At 32.5% G+C, this 22,967-nt stretch overlaps 2 protein-coding genes and 1 long non-coding RNA gene across 3 annotated transcripts; 2 read left to right on the top strand and 1 right to left on the bottom strand.

Annotated features, from left to right (window-relative positions):
• Positions 1–371: 371 nt before the first annotated feature.
• LOC114744572 (uncharacterized) lies at positions 372–5,261 on the bottom strand. Its single transcript, XM_028932744.1, has 6 exons — positions 5,109–5,261; positions 4,752–5,005; positions 3,968–4,071; positions 3,313–3,489; positions 902–2,754; positions 372–595 (listed from the first exon to the last, which is right to left on the bottom strand). The coding sequence occupies exons 2-6, from the start codon at positions 4,958–4,960 to the stop codon at positions 449–451; spliced, it is 2,490 nt and encodes an 829-aa protein (XP_028788577.1). The 5' UTR covers positions 4,961–5,005; positions 5,109–5,261; the 3' UTR covers positions 372–448.
• Positions 5,262–19,639: 14,378 nt separating this feature from the next.
• LOC114744577 (uncharacterized) lies at positions 19,640–20,843 on the top strand. Its single transcript, XR_003740114.1, has 3 exons — positions 19,640–19,784; positions 19,966–20,103; positions 20,773–20,843. It is a non-coding gene; the product is annotated as an uncharacterized LOC114744577 (long non-coding RNA).
• Positions 20,844–21,682: 839 nt separating this feature from the next.
• On the top strand, positions 21,683–22,877 carry LOC114744573 (subtilisin-like protease SBT2.5; the record flags this gene model as incomplete). The annotated part of the gene is made up of 4 exons (XM_028932745.1): positions 21,683–21,804; positions 21,913–22,307; positions 22,621–22,716; positions 22,806–22,877. Coding segments are annotated over exons 1-4 (662 nt in total), but the record flags the coding sequence as incomplete, so codon positions are not given.
• Positions 22,878–22,967: the final 90 nt, after the last annotated feature.

Genomic DNA, 22,967 nt, shown 5'->3' with positions numbered 1-22,967 from the left:
CCTTCCAAAGCCAAGTTAAAGAGACACTAATACTCAGAAATATATTTTCATGTAATCTTTCTCCAAATAGTCAGACAACTTCGTCGGGCCATGCAGAGGGGCTGTGACTGAATTATCTAATAAATATTTTGCAACCCCAATAAGCCAGTTCTACAAACCAACTCGCGAGCAAAACTCATGCAGTAACAAATGAAGATCTTGCCATGGCACCTGATAATAACCTGAGAAATTAATCTCTTATCGTGAGGAGGATACTCTGAACAAAAAAAAAAAAAAACTATGCCATATGTAAGCGTGCGAGTATACACACACACGCTCGTATATAACCTAGGCACTATACATATACATGACACACCAAACATATTCAAAAGTCAAAACTAGTAACTTTTTTATTGTGAATAAGAGTCGTTAAAACAAAACGTATGTACAGGTTAATGTAATATTCGGCTCACATCTCTGACAAAAGAATGCTGATCTTTCTAAGTTCCTTTAGAGCTGTCATGGCAGTAACCTGCCCTTTGTCGACCAAAGCATTTTTTGAGATCTCCAATGGGGCTACTTGGCCACGGTCTTGTTGAAAAACAGACTCGATTACCTGAAGTACGAAATGTAGTGATTTAGAAACTGGCTGTTATGGTAAAATTTCTTGTGTGTTTGCTATTAAGGTTCCCCAAAGAAAAAACGTGGAGAAACACTTTTTGCCTCAAGAGTATGTTGTGATTTTGATTAGTATAAGAAAACCTGATTGCCAAAACCTTCAGTGAAATCACGAGCTCCAAAACAATTTTCAGTATTCATTCAGAGAAATGGGAAAATAAAAATAAAAATATTCAGACTGCAACATATCTCTGCCCGCTAAATTGTCATCAGATTCCAGAGCTAGAGTTAGAAATAACTTCACCTGAATATGGTCAAGCATAGACTGCCCGATATTCCTCAAAGCGCCCATCATATTCTGGTCCACAGAATCCCCCCTGCAACCGGCAGAACTAAAATGCCCATTAGCTGTAGAAGAGGCTGCTGTATTACTTTGGTTATTAGAACTATTGGCAGATTTTGCATCCTCACAATCACCACTTGTTTCAGATGTAACCTCACCAGTATTCCGACCAACCTTCCATAACCACTGAAATCTATTCAGTTCTCTCTCCCCAGCAGTGGAGGATGAATTTCCTGTGGTATCATTATTACATCCAGATGTATCACACAAGTTCGGAGGGGGGTCAGAAATTGGAAGAGGTGATTCAATTGAACCAGGGTGTGAATTTTCATGGCATTCATCAGGCAAAAACTGAGATGTGGCACTACCATCTAACTCATTATCATGATCATTGACCTCATTAACAGAATAAGTTGGGATAGAAAATATGGACAAGTTCCCATCACTGCCAGTACTTCCACTTAGACATCTATCCTCGATAGGGTAATTGTTGCCTTCATGGCTTCCGTCTTGTTGCTCCTCTTCAGTCTCTACAGAATGATTCTCCTGCTGGCATAAGTTTTCATGGCATTGCATTTTTCCTATAGGTTCCTCAAAACCAAGTTCCCTAGAAAGATCTTTTATCAAACTGTGCCTGGCAGATTCCTCTGATTCCTTTTGACCTTTCTTAACCATCAAACGAGAAGCTTCAGACCCTGCTTTCTTCAGACTGAACTTTATCTTTTCAGTCCATCCCTTTTTCTGAGTTGGAATCTCTTTTTCTACACTTTGCTGCATAGGTTCTTCAGCCTTGTGGACAACTCTCCACTTTTCCTCCCAGTAGCTATCAGGTAACAAGCTCACAGGTGTTTTTGGAGAAGCAGATTCAGATGGAAGGGTCTGAGATCTCAGAAACATCAATTTACCTTGACTGAATGTATGTACATATGAAGGTGATGAAGACAAAATTTCAGCGCTCAATGCAAAAGCCTGCAAGGATTTAGCCTTCTCTAGTAGTATCTTAATACTGACGTCCTCAGGGAAGTTTAGTAGTCTCTGAAGACAGGTTGTTGGATTTTCAGTAGCGAGTAGTGATGATCTCAAATGAAGCAACATTGCTACAGCCAGTGCAGATATAAATGCCCCACGAGGGGAATACAAGATCTGAAATCCACAGTCTCTCTCATTATCAGGACCTTTCTCCACTTTACAGTTCTCTGACGCAAAGATCTCATCCCAGATAATCAAGAGGTTGTAAAGTGAAAATTCTCTTCCAAATAAAACTCGCAACCAGCGGAGAGCAAAGTACTGGGGTTCAACCCCAAGTTCAACAAGATGGCTGTGCAGAGATGAATCCACCAGGAACAGCAAATGGTACAATGCAGTAGAAGCTTCAATCACTGGCGGTAAGCCAGTATGAGACCCAGCTGCAGGGGAAAAAGAGAAGAAATCGGCCATCGCAACTGAACCATTGGTCCCATTCATTAAAGCATCAAACATGCAATAAGCATCATGTTCCATAAATTTCTCAGACAACACAGTGCCCAGTTCACCCTCAGCCCCATAAGCATCACTTAGCAACACAATGGTCTGTATCTCAGGATTAAGCTCATCAAGATTCTTGACTTTCATTGCACTCCCAGGGGAGCCAATTTCATCGTTCAACAAATCTGGGGATTTTCTGAAATCAAAGTTATAAGAAAGATCATTCTCTTGACACAAAAGACCATCAAATGTGTCTGTGAAGTGATCTTCATATAACTTCCGAACTTCTGAGAGATGCTCTACATCAATTTGAAGAACATACAGCAGTGGAGCCAGTAATTCATGCATACCTGTAAATAAGACAATGAATGAAGCTAAATAATTGGAAGTCAACAATTTGCATGACATTAATACTCAAGTACTAGTTAGCTGACTCTGAAAGCATGCAAGCAAAGTGAATGAAACATACATTTTACCAAGTGATAGATTTCCCATTTAATCACTTTGTTTCAGTTCTATTTTCCCCTTCCAAATAAGGACAAATCTGGAAATGAAGAAAAAAGACAATTGTTTGGGTAAAAGATTCACATATATCTAATTTTGGTAGCAGTAATCAAGGCAGTGAAATAAGAGACAAAATGGGAGTTGAGAATATATGATGGAAAAATTCTCAAGCAAAGCCCATTACTCATAGCATCGCAGTATTTATGTTTTGCCTGAATATTTTAACATGCAATTGAGTAAGATCAGAGCATATTCAACGTGACTAGCATAGCTGCATCAATATTACTTGTATAAGATCAAGAGAGGTGGGGGTGGCAACGAACCCAGTTGCAACATGTGATAGCATATTCAAAATGTGATTGAATTTAATTATAATGAATGAATTGCTTCGCTCAGCAATTTACCTTGTCTATATCCACACTCTGGGTGCTTGACACACCACAGCAATAAGATCCGTCTTAACAAGACTTGACATCCTGGTGTTTGGAAATAGGTGCCATGTTCTGGGTATAAACGTGACAAATCCTGATTGACCATCCTCTCCAGCTCCGCATTACGAAAAAAGCGACTCCATGTACTCTCTGCTTATAAAGGTCATATTATATTCATCACAAGATAAAGTAGCATTGCTCATGCAGACAAAGTAAGGGGTTACATAGATTAGTTGTTTTCCCTCTATGCATGATTCTTTTTTTACCTCAATGACACTTATTTGTTGCTAAATTTTCTCATTGATTGAGTTGTCATTAAATAAGCATTTATACCTTCCACCGTAACAAATTAAATTTCCAATTATGAACCCTCGATAAAAGATCAATATGCATATAACATGGAAAGAACAAAAGAGCAATATGTCTATAATATGGAAAGAACTCGATGAATACCAAGAGATGAGGCTCTAGTTAGAGGAAAAGGTTTGTAAGGGCAAAAAAAGGTGTATATGAGCAATGTCCATTACTAAAAGTGTATATTGGCTAAATCGAGGATCTATAACCAGATATATAGATTTGACAAGCCACATTTTAGGTACTGGAATGGATTGTAAACAGTAAAATTTACCTGGATTTTGTGAGAGTGGATTGTCCATAACAAGATCAGGTGAACTACCCCCATCCTTGGGAGTATGTGGATCAACCAGGAGGCTCCTTCTCAAATTAGCATACCTAGCAAGATAATATGGAAAAATAAAAATCAACAACAAAATGCAATGAGCTGAACATATATGCAGTAGATTCTAGTATGAAATCACAATATATATTCACAAATACCTAAATGTCACAACTCATCTTTCATTATGAAAACAATATAGAGAGCAAGAGTCCAGATAAATACTGAATAATTAAATTACACACACCAGCATAGATGCCAAAGGAAAACCAAGGTCAATAATCTTTCTATTTTCACCTATTAAATAGTAAGCAGAGTATGAATTTTCCCGCAGTATTTTGAAATAAGGTCAATTTGAGACAGAAAAGGGATGATAATAAAGTATTTATTTTAACCAAAATAGTGCAGCCGAAATTCACGTCAGCATGCAGCCTTGGAAATACAAACAAGATCTGATTACAATCAGTATAATACAATCAACCTACCACAATCAATTCCTATGAAATTCTAGCGAAAATTTCACTAGTCATGACGTGTAAAAGAGAAAACGGTCTTTCTCTTCACACACACATTAAGATTTGGACTGCCCAAGTTCCCCTTGAGACTGAGAAATAAGAGGATAAAAATTGGAATGAAAAGCCAAGTAAAAGAGAAATGCATATCCCTATTATTATAATAACAATAGTAGTTTTATTAAAGATAAAAACTCTATGACGTGATCATGAACCTGAATTACCTCCTTCGAGATTCAGCGGTGGCCCGACGAAGATCATTGATAGAAGTTGATGAAGATGGCAAAACCCCAAGATTTATGCGCCACTGCAACCCTCTGAGGTCTCCGAAACGCGGATTCTCCGGCGCGGATCTTCGAGAGACATAGTCAGAGCTGGACGACAGCACCGATGACGGTTCTGACAATGGAGGATCCGTGAGAGCTGGCGGCATGATTAAACCAGCAAAATTCCTCGCAAAACCTGATGATCACGAGGACTGAAAATCCAGAAAAGAAAAATTAAAATAATGAGGAATTTCTGGTGAAATCAATCAATAAATAAAATGAAACGAAATCCAAAAAAAGAGAAAGGTTAATCACGTTGCAGTTTGAGAGTGATGGTCTCCTGAAAGGTATGATATGGCTTGCACACTCGATTATTTCTCATTCTATGTTTCTGTCTCGCTTTTGAGAGCGAGAAATAGAGAGAGAAAAGAACAAGTTTGTTTGTAGAAGGTGTATATGGGGCCTCCCTTCATTTTGCATCGCCCGCTGTTGCAACAATATAAAGGTAGCTCTCCCCCTCTGCAAATTCCATTTCCATTGAGAAGTCGTTGGGAAAGTGTCCCCAACAATTCAAAATTTAAAAATATTCATTAAACTCATTAAAATCTTATATTATTTAATTATAAATAATTTTAATATACATTTTTCAAATTTCTTGTGATATGTGAGGACTCTCTTACTCGTTAATACTACTTCTGATCCTTAATATAAAATCCTGTTTGATTTTTATTTTTGTTCTAAATATAAGACTCCAATCCACTTTGTCTCTCATTTATACATTTTTTTCCGTCAAAGTAACCCTTCTAACAATGATAGTTCTAGTCAATACACTTGATTAGCAAGGATATTTTAGGAAAGACAGCACCAATTTAAGATAAATAACTAACTCAACTCACTTCCTAATCTCTTCAAATTAGTCAGTTGGCTCTTATAATTAGGACCGGAGGTAGTATAAAATATTACATTTATAGGAATCAAAATATCTCTATCTTCTTTGTTTTGCCATGCAAAACATCTCTATCCTCTAAGGCTAAGGTATCAAACAATTTCCATATAACAAGCTTAATGATCAGACCAGCCCATGCACTTATTTCTTTTTCTCAATATCCATGAAAGGTGATGAACCAATCAACCATGATAAATCCTCTAATTTCTTTTATTTTGGATAGGATTGAGGGGAGTGTGACCATTGATTTACTATACATGTTGACTTTAATGTATTTCTTATTCTGGTAGAGACTTTAATCTCTTTATTACACTACCTGATACTCAAAAACTCCGTAGCCATTTTGAATCCAAAATATTTGGAGAATCCTTTTCATCCAAGTGACACATTTATGACTTATCTCAAATAAGATAATTACTTATTGTAGCTTCTCTTTGATTTACATATCAATGCCAGCAACGTCTAGTCTTACCTAATATAATATATTCAAATTTCATAACAGTTTTTTAATACAAAAATATGTTTATGCCAGTTAGGTCCTGAAAACTCACCAAAGTTAGGGCATACCTTTAAACTCAAAGAACACTTATAGAACTATTTATACATTGCTTATCAATAATATTCTCATATCGGAAGCAAGATTCAAACTCACGACCTTATAAGTTATGAGCTGATTTTACTAACCGGATCAACTCTTATTGATGATTCATAGCAGTTGTCTGTGAAGTGAAATTTTGGCATGCTATGCAAAGAAGTGAGCCATCTATAGGCCCACCATATATGTCCTTAGTGGGAAAAACAATATTCCATTCCAAATGGAGCGCTCCTTAGCTATCGTATGTGTCTTGTGCTCATTTCTTTTTGATAACAACTCAACTTCTCTCACAAAGTGAGTGGGGTCACCAAACACACTTGATGCTCACTCAATGGAAAAGCACCTCATGGCCGCCCACTTTACCATTTTCACACACACACACGCGCACACACGCACACACACACACACGCACACATATATATTTGGGACTTTCAAAAGAAGTCAACTACAAGACAAACTATATGAACAGAACTTGTGTTCTTGACAAAAATTGTATTGTTCAAAACTTATGAGTGGCTTTACACCCATCTTTTACATATTTTAGTATGATACTCTTTTGATCTAGGAGTCAGTTTATGGGATCATCTCAATGCTAAATATAAATCTCAGTCCGCCTTACCTCAACAGATTTATAAATTTTGCTTTAACCATCCTACTGATTACGTACATATATTGAAGAGGTTTCTATCAAGGAGGGTGATAATTAATTAAAAAGGATGTTTTATTTTAGAAAATCAACACACGCTTGTTGTGAATAATTAATTTAACTAATCTTAATGTCTATAAATTATTTTTTAAATTTTTTTAGACCATCTTATTGTCCATTTTGCTGTTGTTTTATTTACACTTGTCGACTTCTTTTCAGCAGGCTCCTTTTAAATCACAAAGCTTGGGAGAAGATTAAAAATTACAGGAGCTGGCTTGTGTGGCTTGAAGAAATATGTTTTTTTTTTTTGGGTACTAGGTCATTTTTGTATGTTAATGAAGGAGGCCCAAAAGTTTTATGCCTGGGTGGCCTTCCCCTAGCATTTCCCAAAGTACTAACCCTTCTTTTTCGTTTTTGGTACACATCCTGACAGTCTCTTGATTTTTGGGCTTGAGTGATAGGAAAGAGCAGGCTTTCTGTATCAACTTGGGCTTCCATTGAAATCATATATATCCCCTCGTACAATAACACCGAAAACTAAGATTGAAAACAACAACGTTTGGAGATCTGGCATTGAAAACCACACTCTACCAACAAGAGTTGATCCAGTTAGTAAGGAGTCGGTTTATAACTCACAAGATCGTAAGTTTGAATCCCGCTGCAGATGTGAGGACCTTGTTAGTGGGCGATCTGTAAGTACCTCTGTAAACGCTTTATAGTTCCAGTGAGTCCCCAGAATCCAACTCACCTAAACCTTTTTTTATCAAAAAAAAACACTCTCACCTTTTTTTTCCTACAAAAGAGCGCCAAGCCCAAAGAGAAAAACTAAATAGGAAGGAGATTAGATCCCAGACATTCTTTCAGCACAAGGTCCCCTAGTTCCGCAGGGCACGCATCGAACATTTCGGAGGAAGAAATTCCCCTCTTTCCTAATACATCAGCAACACCATTACTGTCTCTTCCAATGAACTTAATCCTAAAGAGGAAGAGATTCAATTCAATAGGAGTGCTTAGGTTAACGTCTAAAAGTACAACGTAAGTTCGTTCAACTTAATATTAACATCACCTAAGAGCGCATGATGTAGGAGTTGCTTAGATAATATGTTAAAAAGCCAGTTTCAAAATATTGCCTTAATTTTAAAATGACTTTGGGCAAAAAGTAAAATTACGTCAAGCGATGTCAAACATAATTCTTTTCTTCATTGAGGTACTTTTTTTTGTCATAACTGACTTTTTATCGTTTGAATGCCAATCCCATGCAGACCAGATCTAAACCGCAAACTGTTATATCATCGTAGGGCAACGTACGTTTCATTGCAATAGTGTTGACATTCTGGCTATTTATCATAAACACGTTTATATAAGCCAAAATGATTTTTTTTACATACTTATCTCGTGTATCGTAAAAAACTGGTTTTCAAGGATTTAATTATTATTTCAAACAAGCCCTATATATAATTGTCGGAGAAATACACTATTCGTTGTGAGGGCATGAAAACATGTTATGTGACAGAATCTTACATACAGCAACGTTGGCAACAAATTTTCCAATGTCTAATTTAAAACTTTGATGGATGGACATTGGTTCACACTGCTGAATCTAATTGTCATTTGTCATTCACTATCTAAATGCTCTCTATACAGGAAAATTTTGATTAAAAATATCATTTGATTTTTTTTTGTCCTTATTCAAATGTTAATTTCGATTATGATTTGATTGGTACTCAAATGTTTTGAGAATGTGAAGAATGAAGGGAATTGAAATAATAATTATAATAATTAACCCTTATATATATAAAATATATAAAGTTCCTTTTTTCCCCCCACTTTCCCCGTGATTTTCTCAGTCTTAATAGTGAAATTCAGAGCCCACCCCACTCTTCAGCCATCGAAGCCTAACATGAAATACCAAAAAAAGAAATTTATAAAAAAAAATAATTTTAAAATATTTTAACACAAAAATTTTAATTTGATATCCTGAATTGTTTTTTTTCTGTGCAAATTTTCTCGGACCTTTCAGAACTATATATAATTAAAGAAAGGTCATTAGAGTGTGTGTGTTAACTTGAAATTATCAATTTTTTGTGGTTACATGAGATTATCCATTTTCATTTTATTCAAGGCAAATTTTTTTGTATGTTTACACAGGTCATTATATCCTATAGACAAGGGGAAATTATATTTGAAGAACAAGATTTTTTATTTTTTTAGATTAAAGCGTGCTTAAGATTATTAGTATCTCCTGAAAAAAAACAAAACTTACACCTAAGTTCAATATATTTGTAGCTACAATGATTAAGTGTGAAAAAATTACCGTCAAAATTATTTAAAAACTCTTCCTTTTAAAAAAAAATTTGATTATAGTTTTTATAAGGTCTAGTAATTAATTTCTATAAAGTTGAGTAAAAAAATTTGGTTATTGAAAATAATTATAGTTTTTAAGATATTATAATGTACGACTTAGGATATTTAGGCTGTTAAATATTTTTTTTAATAAGTAAACTCTAAGAAAAGTGATTAAAAAGGGCGAAAAAGTGAATTGGTTAGGAGTGATTGTGTGCCCTTAATTGGCACCAAAAAGTATACTATCTTTTATCACATTGACAACTAATTTTGTCTCCACTTAATTTATAACTGAAAAATAAGTGGAAGTGAGTGTCATTTTCAACAAATCTTCACACGCGTGGATAAAAAAACAAAATAGAAAATGAAGCTGGTTGGTTAAGTTCATTTAGTCATATTTATTATGTTTAATTTTCTAATCAAATTTTGTCATACATGTTTTTCATTATTAATAATGGTCTAACATAATTTTAAAATTTATTTAGTCATGTAAATTTTTATTATTAAAATAATTCATGTGCTAATATTTGATTGAAAAAACTGAATCTAATAAATATAAGTAAGTTAACCTAAATTTTATTCTTTGAACAATAGGTCAAATTACCAACCACTTGTGAATAATAAAATTCATTATAACTTTTATATTTTATCATGTGGATCTTTATTGTTCTAAGGTGGTCATTATAATTATAGGTGCTTATTGTGATCTTGTTACTTCTTCTTAATCATAAAATTAAAAGCTAGTAAAAAGGTTTGTTTTGAACTTAAATATAAGATTTTAGTTTATTCTGTCTTTTAAATTTATAAATTTTTAAACTCTCATTTTTTTGTACACTTTAAACTCTCCCTATTAGCCGTACGTATTAAGAAATTTTTTATAAGAAAAACGTCTTTAATGTAAATTGTTAAATTGAGTATTCTAATTTCTAAAGAAACCAACAAACATTTTTATGAATGACTTGTGTGAAAAAAGAAGGAGAGTGGCATTGTATCCCTTATTAAAAAAAGTAGTGATACTTTGATTCCTTGGAACAGAAACCTTGTGGAATTGATAACCATAATGTATTATATAAATAATTTCTTTTAAGTAGAGACTAAAATATTAATAATTCCCTTATTAAAGACATAATTAACGCCATTCTCACAAAAATAAAATCACCCAAGGTTTCAATTACAATAATGCCCATTACAGCCTTCCAGGTCTTTGCACTCAAATTCCATAATCATGGGACTTTGAATTGTAGTAGACCATAATAATTCTCTTTCGATTTACTTTATCAGCTGGCAATTTAGAAAGTTGAAAAGAACTTTTTCTAAGACACTTTTCTTTCTCACCTCCAAGGAATAAAGTCAATTGGTGTGGTTTCATTGTGAGAATGAGGATCAATAAATTACAAAAGGGCCTTTGATTAAAGACATGGCTATATAATATTATATTTGATCACAGGTGAATATGTTTTAATTAATTAATATGAGTTTGACATTTAGTATATGGAATCTTAGACTGTGCGGATTGAGTCAATTTGGTGGGTATTAATTAATATATTTAACCTGCCAGTCTGCCACAAGGCAACACAATATTTTAAGGAGGGCATATGTATAGTTGCATACTTGGAAAAAATTTCTTTATCAAATAAAATGATGCTATAGTTTAAAATTCAAATTATTGCGAATCTTTTGTGTTACGTTGCATGAAGTTGAGAAAATATGAATCATATTGCTTTTCTTATAAAGTACAACAACCAATAAGCTATTAGTTAAAATAGTAAGTAGTCTCACTATCGTAAGAAGGAGAATACATGTTCAAATCTCAAAAAATGTACTTATTGAGAGGTTTTAACTTTAATGCTCGATAGAGATTAATTTCAAACTTAAAATGACTCAAGAATACTCTAAATATAGAATCTTTATATTCTATATAGATTTACAAATTGACTTATTAATCATATGGTGCTATATATAAAAAGTCATCACAAATGGGAAAATATATTTTTTTTTATTGGGTGAAATATATGCTACTCTCTCTAGTTCCAAATAGTTGAGGGTTAGAATTGGTTTTAATAATACAAAACTACAAATTTATTTTATCTCTCTTATTTATAATTTTTTTAAAATTAATTTACTTAACCTATAAACTGATATATAATATGATGTTATATAGGGATACTTTAAAAATATCATGTCATATTTATTATAATTAATTAATTTATCTAATTTTTTAATCTATCTAAATTAATTAAATGGATATCATATTAAAGGAGTTAATCGACTATATATCTATATATTATATATTTTATTTTGATACTGGGGCCATCTGCATTGAACTATTGATTAAGAATTCCACCTATCTAGAGTAAGTTAAGGGATCTTTCATCACATGTGACACGTTTGCATAAGCTTAAGGACAAGCATGATGGGGCCCTAACATGTGAACTCCACAACCAAACATCACACAAGCAAGAACTCCATTTCAGTGTCCAAAATTATTACTCATCTGCTCTTTAATATATGACCTAATTATTGAGTTAGTTTTGGTCTTAAATATAAGATTCATTAATTTTCTTTAAATTACCTTTATGGATACTCTCTCAACTATAATTAAGTAGAAGAGAAAGAGGAAATATTAAGAAAGATGATTATGGTATTTTAGGAAAAACATGTCACATTTTTTATAATTAACTAACTTACTTAACTTTCATAATTGAATCAAATTAGTTAAATGAGTCTTATATTAAGAACCAGAGAAATATTATTATTTCTTCTGTTTATATGAACTAATTGAGGACTCAATTTATTTTTAAATATAAAATTTTAATTCATTTCATGTCCAATATTTATCTATTTTTGTTGTAAGTAATTTTCATATTGATTACATATGTTAAATAGTTTTCATTAAAAAATAATTTTGACACATATGATTAACACATGTATTTTAAGTAAGACAATATTTATTTATTACAAGTAACTCATATAGCTAATTTTTATAAATTACTTATATAGCTATTATATTATAGGCTAGAGGCAATGTTGTCAAACTTGTGAGTCCAAGTAAACTCGGATGATGAGCTCGAATTATAAACTCGTAAAAATTTACTTTTATCAATAAATAGCTACTAAAAGTATATGATTAAATAATTAAAATATAAAAATGATAATAATTTATTTAAATATATTACAAATCTAAATAATTGAAATTAAATCTATTAGTATTCATAGATACTCAACAAAAAATTTCTATAAAATTTTTAAGTTTTTATATAAGTCACTAATCATAATCAAATCCAAAAAATTAGCACTGATTTAAGAGTGAGTTGATATAGTTTTGTAAGAAATGTAAAAACGGTAAACTTGATAAGTAAACTTGTAAGTTTAACTAAGTTTGTAACTTATATGAGTTTAAGAGCAAGTCGACACGATTTTATAAGATAAAAATATTATAACGTTAAATTGAAAAAGTTAATTGACGAGTTTGGCAATAAGAACAGGAGGTAGTAATTATTTGGTGATAAAAATAGCAAGGAAGTAAGAACTTAAAAAACAAGAGTGTTGATCCCTTTATTTAATTTCAATGAGCAGAAAAATATTTTCCCCAAAGAAATACCAAAAAATATGGTCCAGCATTAACTAATTAAAACGACCATACAAATAAAAGCAATATTATGATATGCAACTTACCGGTTGAATTATAGTTGATAGTGATTTGATTGACAATGAAACACTTTGTTTTGGCCAACATGATGAAACTGTAGAAGTCATGTCTCTTTCCTTATCATACAGGGCATTAAGTTGAGAACGTGAACGCCTTCCTTGAATTAATTATACTGTGAACAACAATAATCTCACCTCTCTGTTTACTGAAATCAGTCTTATAAAAGTATCTGTGAAAATACTTATATATTATCCATATATTAACTACGTTAATTTATTTTATATTGACGCCGAGATTCAAATCAATAATATTGTTTTGTAGAATAAAGTTGTTGGGTTATTGTTGCTTAAATAATTCATTGGAATTTATCAACAAGTTATTGGTTAAGACAGTAAGCAGTGTTTCTCCTATAAAAAGGAGAACGTAAGTTCAAAACTTAAAAAACGTATTTATTGAGAAGGTTTTAATCTTAGTATTCCTGGATAGAGATTAATTTCAAGTTTCAAAAAGACTCAAGCATATGAGTTACAAAAAAAAAAGATTGGGATTTTAAAAGTTTGAATTTCATACTTTTGTGTATGCATCGATCTTGTTTTGTTTTTGTTAAATCAAAATCAAGTACTACCTCTGATTCTTAATATAACAATTAGTAAATTAATTTGAATAGATTAATAAAGCTTGTTAAGTTAGTTATTTGAAATAAATTGGTATTGTCTTTCTTAATTAAAATACTCTTACTAATCATATATATTAGCTATGACTACTATTTGATTCAATTTTGAACATATGTAACTATTACAAAGACTATTTTAAAATAAATAAATAAATATCAGAGACAAAATAGTTTTTATATTAAGGACATGGGGTAATATTATATTATAAACAATAAAAAGCTTAAAGTGAAAGGTCAACCGTCAAAGTTCGAAAACCTTTGCCTTCAATACTTTAATTTGAAGAGAATAGTCTTTACTGTTGATAAAATTACCATCTCTAATATTTAATATAAGAACTAGTTAATTAATTTTAATAGATTCAGAAAATTAGTTAAATTAGTTTTTTTGCTAATCAAGTGTCATTTGATGAAACTTTTAATATATGCAACTACTATAATAACTATTTTAAAAGAAAGATAAATATAAAAGACAGATTGGACTGAGATCTTATATTTAACATCAAATTAAAAGTTAAAAAAACTCTTATATTAAGAAATAGAGTAAGTATATTGCTTGTAGCTCACGAAAAGTAAAATTCTGATCAATACAGGCTTTATTATCACTCAAAAAACGTCATCATAGATATTATCTAATGCTAGATTTTCATATTGACAACGTAATTCCAATTTAAACATTTAAAGAAATACTCAGGTTAATTAGGATTGATGGTTAGTGAAATAATGTTGCTATTCTAGAAAGGCTTGAACTGATTTAGAAATCATCAAATATATATACACACACCTACCACTGTCACTTTTATTTTAAATATAAGTCATTTGTAAGGAAAGTTTTAGTCCTAAATATAAATAATTTATGGTATATTTCATGCTTATTTTCTAACTTTATCTCTTACAAAAAAGAGAGAGAAGGAAAGGAGAGATATGAGAATGATCTGTAAAAATATATAGAAAGAAAAAACTTTAATACAAATAAAATTAAAATTTTTTGGTTAATTTAATACATTATTTACAATGCAAAAAGACTAGTCCTTGTTATAAGTCATCTCTAACATGTTTTACAAACATCAAAGAAAACTTTAAACTTTATTAACTCTTATTTAAAATTCAATAATTTTTTAACTTTATCCCTATTTAATATACATTATATCTCATGTAAACAAAAATAACACAATAATAAATGAAAAGTAAAATTATATATCTATATAAAAAATTTCTCTCAATATCTTATAAACATATCTAAAAAATGTTTTTTTTTCTCCACCGTGTAAATAAGAGCAGGGGAGTATATTACTAAGAGTGGTGTATATCGTACTCTTCGACAGTACTTCCTCTATTTATTCTCTTCCGCCCTGATGTGCCTCAACTTCTATTTGCTCATTTATATTCTCCCCTCCCATTTTTAAAAGGTGTTTAGATAATATCAAAATCATGATTTCAGAAATGCTTTTACGGTATACGAAACAAATATGTGGAGGAGATTGTTTCGATTTGCGGAAAAATACTTCTGAAAAGTGATTTTAAAGGCATCCAAACACCCTTTTAGTCTTTGCTCCTACTTTCTCAACAATCAGCCAGCTAGGCACTCCCAGTTTCACTGTGCACACCAAATGTTTGTTGGCAAGACCACTCAAGGATATTTTGGAATAGAAAAAGGGGCGATAAGCGAGATGTTACTTGATTTTAGGAGAATTTAATCCTCTACGCTTACAAATGAAACATGCATTTCTACGTAATCCTTCTTGATCTATACTCCTCAAATCTTATTATTTAATATGTTTCATACAGACCAACAAAAACTTTAAAAGCTACATTGACTTTTTTTTAAAATACAACAATTTTTTAATTTGATCCCTGTTTGATATATATACTTTTAAAAACAAAAAACTATCTACACTATAATAATCAGCGGACAAAATAATTTATTCAAGCAAAAAATTTAATGATATAAGTTATGACTATGATAAAAAAAAACATTTTTTCTTGGGAAAAAGACAGAAAAATACACTCTTAATTTCAGAAGCCCAAAAAGGTCCGCTGAATTCAACAAATCCCAGTTTGGTACCATGAGACCAAATTGGGATTATTATTTGAAAGGAAAAGACCAAATTGCCCTTCATTTTAAATATTACTTTTAAAATATCACAGCCCCTACTGGCCGGCCGGCCACCGGACCTCCGGCGACGGCGGTCACCGGAGCTCGGCGACCAGCCGACAATTGGTCACCGGAGCTCCGTCGGTCGGAATTTTTTTTTTTGAAATTTTCACAACTTCAATATAACGGTTAACAACTTTTGTAATGCGATTAACAACTTCAATATATCAATTAACAACAGCTTTTCTGGAAAATTCAACAAAGTCCGGCGACCGGAAACAATTTTTTTGAAAATTTTTACAACTTTAATATAACCGTTAACAACTTTTGTAACGCCATTAACAACTTCAATATAGCAATTAACAACAGGTTTTTTGAGAAATTCAATAAACTCCGGCGACCGGAAACAATTTTTTTGAAAATTTTTACAACTTCAATATAACGGTTAACAACTTTTATAATGCTATTAACAACTTCAATATAGCAATTAACAACAGCTTTTCTGGAAAATTCAACAAACTCCGGCGACCGGAAATAATGTTTTTGAAAATTTTTACAACTTCAATATAGCGGTTAACAACTTCTATAACCCTATTAACAACTTCAGTATAGCGGTTAACAACAGGTTTTTGAGTTTGTTAAAGACATTACTGAAGTTATAAAAATGCCAATTTTTGAATTTAAAAAATTGTTGTTAACTGCTATATCAAAGTTGTTAATCGTTATATTGGAGTTGTAAAAATTTTCAAAAAAACGTAATTGTTAACATTATACTGAAGTTAAAAATTTTACAACTTCAATATAACGGTTAACAACTTTTATAATGCTATTAACAACTTCAATATAGCAATTAACAACAAGTTTTCTGGGAAATTCAACAAACTCCGGCGACCGGAAATAATTTTTTTGAAAATTTTTACAACTTCAATATAGCGGTTAACAACTTCAGTATAGCGGTTAACAACAGGTTTTTGAGTTTGTTAAAGACATTACTGAAATTATAAAAATGCCACTTTTTGAATTTAAAAACTTGTTGTTAACTGCTATATCAAAGTTGTTAACCGTTATATTGGAGTTGTACAAATTTTCAAAAAAACGTAACTGTTAACGTTATACTAAAGTTGAAAATTTTTACAACTCCAATATAACGGTTAACAACTTTTATAATGCTATTAACAACTTCAATATAGTAATTAACAACAAGTTTTCTGGGAAATTCAACAAACTCCGGCGACCGGAAATAATTTTTTTGAAAATTTTTACAACTTCAATATAGCGGTTAACAACTTTTGTAACCCTATTAACAACTCAGTATAGCAGTTAACAACAATTTTTTTTGAAAAATTATATAACTCAAAAAACCTGTTGTTAACTGCTATACTGAAGTTGTTAATAGGGTTACAAAAGTTGTTAACCGTTATATTGAAGTTGTAAAAAATTTTCAAAAAAATTGTTTCCGGTCGCCGGAGTTTGTTGAATTTTCCAGAAAAGCTGTTGTTAATTGCTATATTAAAGTTGTTAATAGCATTATAAAAGGTTGTTGACCGTTATATTGAAGTTGTAAAAATTTTCAAAAAAATTGTTTCCGGTCGCCGGAGTTTATTGAATTCTCAGAAAACCTGTTGTTAATTGCTATATTGAAGTTGTTAATGGCGTTACAAAAGTTGTTAACGGTTATATTGAAGTTGTAAAAATTTTCAAAAAAATTGTTTCCGGTCGCCGGACTTTGTTGAATTTTCCAGAAAAGCTGTTGTTAATTGCTATATTGAAGTTGTTAATCGCATTACAAAAGTTGTTAACCGTTATATTGAAGTTGTGAAAATTTCAAAAAAAAAAATTCCGACTGACGGAGCTCCGGTGACCAATTGTCGGCTGGTCGCCGGAGCTCCGGTGACCGCCGTCGCCGGAGGTCCGGTGGCCGGCCGGCCACTAGGGGCTGTGATATTTTAAAAGTAATATTTAAAATGAAGGGCAATTTGGTCTTTTCCTTTCACATAATAATCCCAATTTGGTCTCATGGTACCAAACTGGAATTGTTGAATTCAGCGGACCTTTTTGGACTTCTGAAATTAAGAGTGCATTTTTCTGTCTTTTTCCCTTTTTTTTCTTGTTTTATAAATAAGACCAGAAAAATAGATATATAATATGTGCAGGGGTGATTGTATAAGGACACCCAAGCACATACACAAAACTAGGAATGAATTATGGATAATTGTTTTCTCGAAATAATTATGATCTTAGAGGCACAATCATTGCAAACTTCATTGCTCAACATCTTAGCCCACAAAATCTAATCTCATCAAAACCATGTAACGGTGCTTCCATCATGAAAGATATTTTTAATTGAGCATCCTATCAATAATTAGCCTAATATTAGGGAGATTAAGACTTATATATATATATATATATATGAATCACTTTATTTCTTATTTACCAGGTTGGTAAAAAAATCTATTTCCATCTGCTTTAAAAGAATTTATCATTAACTGATGTGATTAAAATAAAGGCATACATAGATCAATTTAACCATAACCATAATTCAATTTGAACTAAATTAACAATAGTAACCTTTGAAGGATAAATTAGCAGCAAGAATATTATTCAAATAAAATAAAATGCTCCTTCGATTCTAAATGTAAGACTTATTTTGTGGTGTAATTTATATTATAAAATGAGCCTTGCGTTTAAAACTGAAAGGATAATTATTTATTGAGTCAATGTGCAAATCTATTTATAAATTATTCTCTCATGCCCATATGATACCACAAAGTTTTTTTTAGGTGAAATAGTACACATGAATGTTACCAAATAGGGCAAAAATGTCATTAAATCTAACATATACTAGGCCTAGTTGATTAATTTGAAAATATTAAAAAATTAGTTAATCAGTTATTATAATAAATAAGTGTTGTATGTTCTAAAATACTCTTACTAAATCACGTGTATTAGCTAAAACTACTATTTGATGAGACTTTTAATGTACAACTACTATAAAGACTATTTTGAAAAAAAAAAAGATAAATAAAAAGATAAAGTGAATTGGGATTTTATATTTAGAATTAAATTAAAAGTCAAATAAATTTTTATATTAAAACCTAGAGCTAGTATTCCTTCAGTCTTAAATATAAAACCTATTCTGTAGTACTATAAAATAAGTCTTCTATTTAAAATAAGAGGAATATTATTTTAGCTTGACAGAATCCACTTAGGGTTTAGGTATCATAAAATAATGAATGTTATGATGTCATATATATGAGAATATTTTATGAGCAGAATTATGCGTGAGCCTGACCTTAGATTACAGGCCCAAACAAAAAATATAGCGTTGGATAGATTAATTAATGTAGGAAATAAAAGGGAATAATTATCCGGTTGCCCCACCCGACCTAGCGATCCAACTTCAATAATTAGATTCCTTTTCCTTTGATTTCGGATACGCGTAAACGTGACTACAGTCTACAGAGAACCCGGCCCCACAGATCAAACTGCAAGGGCAATATCGTCTTTTCATCTCAACCGCCCGAAAACTTGCGCGCCAATGTCCCCTCCCTCTTTTCACTTATGAAGAGAAAAAGAATAACAATATGTTTTCCTCATCTGAGAAGGCAAATCAGAACCGAAAAAGTCAGAATTTTTCTAAAAATTTTAAAGAAATATGGTAATTAGAGTGATGCTGATTCCACAGTTTGATTAGTTAACACAGTCCCAAAAAAAATTGATATGATTTATTTATAAAAAATATCAATTAATTAATTCCTTAAATCTATGGCTTCCTCCTCCTTCTTCGCCTTCTTGTCTCTCTCAATCTCTCTCTGCTGCTACTACCTTCAAGGAAAACCCTAACACTCTCACTCCTTACTCTAGCACTGTTCCCTCACTAGGATCTCGTACTTTGATCTCTCTGGCATTTAATGGTGACCGTTGGATCTCCGATCATGGCAATGTGAATGCGGTACGGCACTCTCTTTGCTTGATCCTACCTGTGATCGTCACCGGTGATTCTGCGATTTTGTCATTTCATCTTCTGGTGCCAGAGTCCCTGATTCGGTGTGTTTTTAACTTCTGGTGACTGTGAGTGTGGTGGCATTTGATTTGCCTTCCCCCCCCCCTTTCTTTCAGTACGATCTTCTGCTTTACTTACTTACTGGTCGCTTTTCTTTCTTTTCTCTGAAGAGCCTTCTTTGTCTTCTTTCTTTTGGGTTCCGATGAATGTTGGCTTTATTCGCAGCTTTGCGTGCTGTTTTTGGTTTGGACTGTATGCGAGTTGGAGCCATCCGGATCCAAGTGACACTGGTACATTTCGTGACTTGCGTTGAATTCTGAAAATAGCTGGTTTCGTTTGAGTAATTGCTTCAACTTTAGAAATGTAAGTTTAATTCTTCTGTTCGCTTTCTCGTTGTGTAATGAACGACTAAGATCATTATATGTTTTCTGCTGTTTTGGCTTCTCGGTCTGATGCTTCTGTTTTACTCGTGAGAGACACATTCCCTGACTGTTTTCACTCCAAAACTCTATATATATATATATATATATATATATTTTTCCCATTGCCTTGCATACGTTTACTGTGCTTTCTTCCTCTCGGAAATCTTTTTTATTTGTGGTGCTTGTTTCTTGCGGTTCTGCTCAATCGGTAGAGTTTTCCAAGCTGGTTTACTTGAACTTAATAATATTAATATTTATATTTCTTTATTTTAAAATGTATTTAGTTCCTAAAATGGAAAATATCGACTTTTGGCGTTATTTTCTGTGCCCCTGTGACTTCTTGGGTTTAGATGAAATTATGAAAACAAATAATGTTCTTTTTTTGGGGAAAAAGCTTCATAGTTTCATACCGAAAGTTCGGGGGGGAAAAAAGAAGGAAAAAAGGCTGTTACTTCCCGCCCTTTTTAATCTCAGGGTACAGCATGCACGTTTATGTTCAATTTTAGTTTTAGTTATTTATTTCTGACTTCCATTGACAATTGCCTTTTCAATTTAGCAATTGAATTGGCGTCTTATGTAACCGACAGAAATTGTTTGCATGGTGAAACAGATCTTATGATCCATTGCAATTGATGCTAGTGAACATGGGGTTGTCAGACTTCCAGTGCGTCCTTATAATTTATCATCTCTTTTGGCTGCTGCAAAGGCCGAGATTTATGTAGTAACTATTGAAGGTGAACCTGTCATAAGTTACACCGGAGGTCTTGATGGGTTTGAAGCCATTGCTGTGGAATCTGATGAGAAGATTGACACCACAAGGTATTTGCAATCTTTCTTTTTGGGTTTTGAAATTTTTAGAAATAGAGGTACTGCATCTTTTCCATCATTCTTGAAAGGTTGGAAAACTCTACTCTTGGTAACGAATTTATGGACCAACTGGCATTCATTGCTTGTCTGCTTTGGCCTTTTCTTTGTGATTACATATGGCGAACTTGGAGGCAATATATATTGTGCTGTGTTTTTTTTCTGATGTGTTTCTTGATCTGTGAGATGTCTATCCTTTTGAGTCTAGTAATTTTCACTGGTGAGGAAAAGTCATCAATATGTTTTCATAATCTCTTGTTTCGTTAGTTATTTGTGTAAGATTTTTTACTTGCTTTTTCCGGGTACAAAGAAGGAAATGCTATAATTATTATCGCAACGAAATATTATCAATTATTTCTGAGTCAAAGCTGTTCTAATCAGTACAAAGATCAGGTATATTCATATTTCTTCTATTTCCATCGACTGGTCTATAGCTAATGCTTGATTACTTTTTTCTTGAGTGAACATGATGTTATTAGTACCATCCCACTCCCCTGCTGTTTGTACAATTTTTCCCCTTAAAATAAATTGTCTTTTGGCTGTTATATGCTCCTCTTATGCACTTATAAACAAAGAAATGGATATTATAACAAGTGTGCTTGCTCACATTTTATAATATTTTCAACTTCCTCCAGTGAATTGGTAACTTTATGCTCATCACCTTGAGAGTAAACATGATATGCTTCTTGGGATGCTGTTTGAACGGGGAACCTACAAGAAACTTTACAGTTATAGTCATCTTATAAATGGGTTTGCTGTTCATATTTCCCCTGAACAGGTGAACTCTTGTAATATTCTTTTACTATTCCATTTTTTACATTTTAAGTATGAGTTGTTTACACGCATTTTTTCAATCTAATCTCATTGCGCTATCCTCTATTAGTAGGCAGAAACCCTTAGACGTGCTCCTGGAGTGAAATCTGTAGAGAGAGACTGGAAAGTGAAGAGACTTACAATACATACGCCACAATTTTTGGGGCTTCCAACAGAGGTATGGCCAACAGGAGGTGGCTTTGACAGGGCCGGAGAAGATATTGTGATTGGATTTGTAGACTCTGGAATCTATCCACACCATCCAAGCTTTGCCAGTCGCAACACCGAACCATATGGACCAGTTCCAAGATACCGAGGAAAATGTGAAATTGATCCAGATACAAAGAAGGACTTCTGCAATGGGAAGATTATTGGAGCACAACATTTTGCTCAAGCTGCGATAGCTGCTGGGGCATTTAATCCGTCTATTGACTTTGCTTCTCCCTTAGATGGGGATGGACATGGAAGGTTGGGCCCTGCTTCATTCTTTATTTGCCTATTTACTTGGAAGCATTCAGGACTTCTTTTTGGGTTATATTATATTTATAACTATTCCCTTAATTGATATGAAAGGAAAGTCTCACTTGACTTGATTTTATTCCTAATGGCCTTCTGCCGTTCATTTAGTCTGAACTGGGGAAATTATGTGGTCAGTGGTTTTTTTTTATGTATGCATCCAAATTACTCGATGCTTTAGTATTCACACTTTTGCTTAAGGCCATATCGTCTAATTTATAGCTTTTAATATTTGTTCTGTACTCCTTGAATCTACGTCTGGCAGTCATACAGCTGCTATTGCAGCTGGAAATAATGGAATTCCTGTGAGGATGAATGGGTATGAATTCGGGAAAGCAAGTGGAATGGCTCCCCGTGCAAGGTGTGAAGAAGAATAACTTCTAATTGTTCTTTTTTCAACTTATAACTATAGTATCTGTTGCATCAGACACCTGACATGTTTGTGTTCAGGATTGCTGTGTACAAGGCACTGTATAGGCTTTTTGGAGGCTATGTTGCTGATGAGTTGCTGCAATTGATCAGGTTAATACGTAAATTTTTAATATAAAATTTAAAATTTTATCTTGCAAATTTGTTCCACATTATCATGTTTATAACTATTGGTTCCTGGTT

Source organism: Neltuma alba, unplaced genomic scaffold (assembly GCF_004799145.2).
Source record: "Neltuma alba isolate B1F8T4 unplaced genomic scaffold, ASM479914v2 tig00004394_pilon, whole genome shotgun sequence".
NCBI classification, from domain to species: domain Eukaryota; kingdom Viridiplantae; phylum Streptophyta; class Magnoliopsida; order Fabales; family Fabaceae; genus Neltuma; species Neltuma alba.
This window is presented reverse-complemented; position numbering and strand designations above follow the sequence as displayed.

Bases quoted from the DNA above. Each gene is read 5' to 3' on its own strand.
- LOC114744572 (XM_028932744.1), bottom strand. From the start codon at position 4,960: ATGCCGCCAGCTCTCACGGATCCTCCATTGTCAGAACCGTCATCGGTG. The intron at 3,490-3,967 runs GTAAATTTTACT...CTTTATAAGCAG, and splicing joins TCCACTCTCACAAAATCCAG to AGAGTACATGGAGTCGCTTT. The intron at 596-901 runs GTGAAGTTATTT...TTCGTACTTCAG, and splicing joins CTATGCTTGACCATATTCAG to GTAATCGAGTCTGTTTTTCA.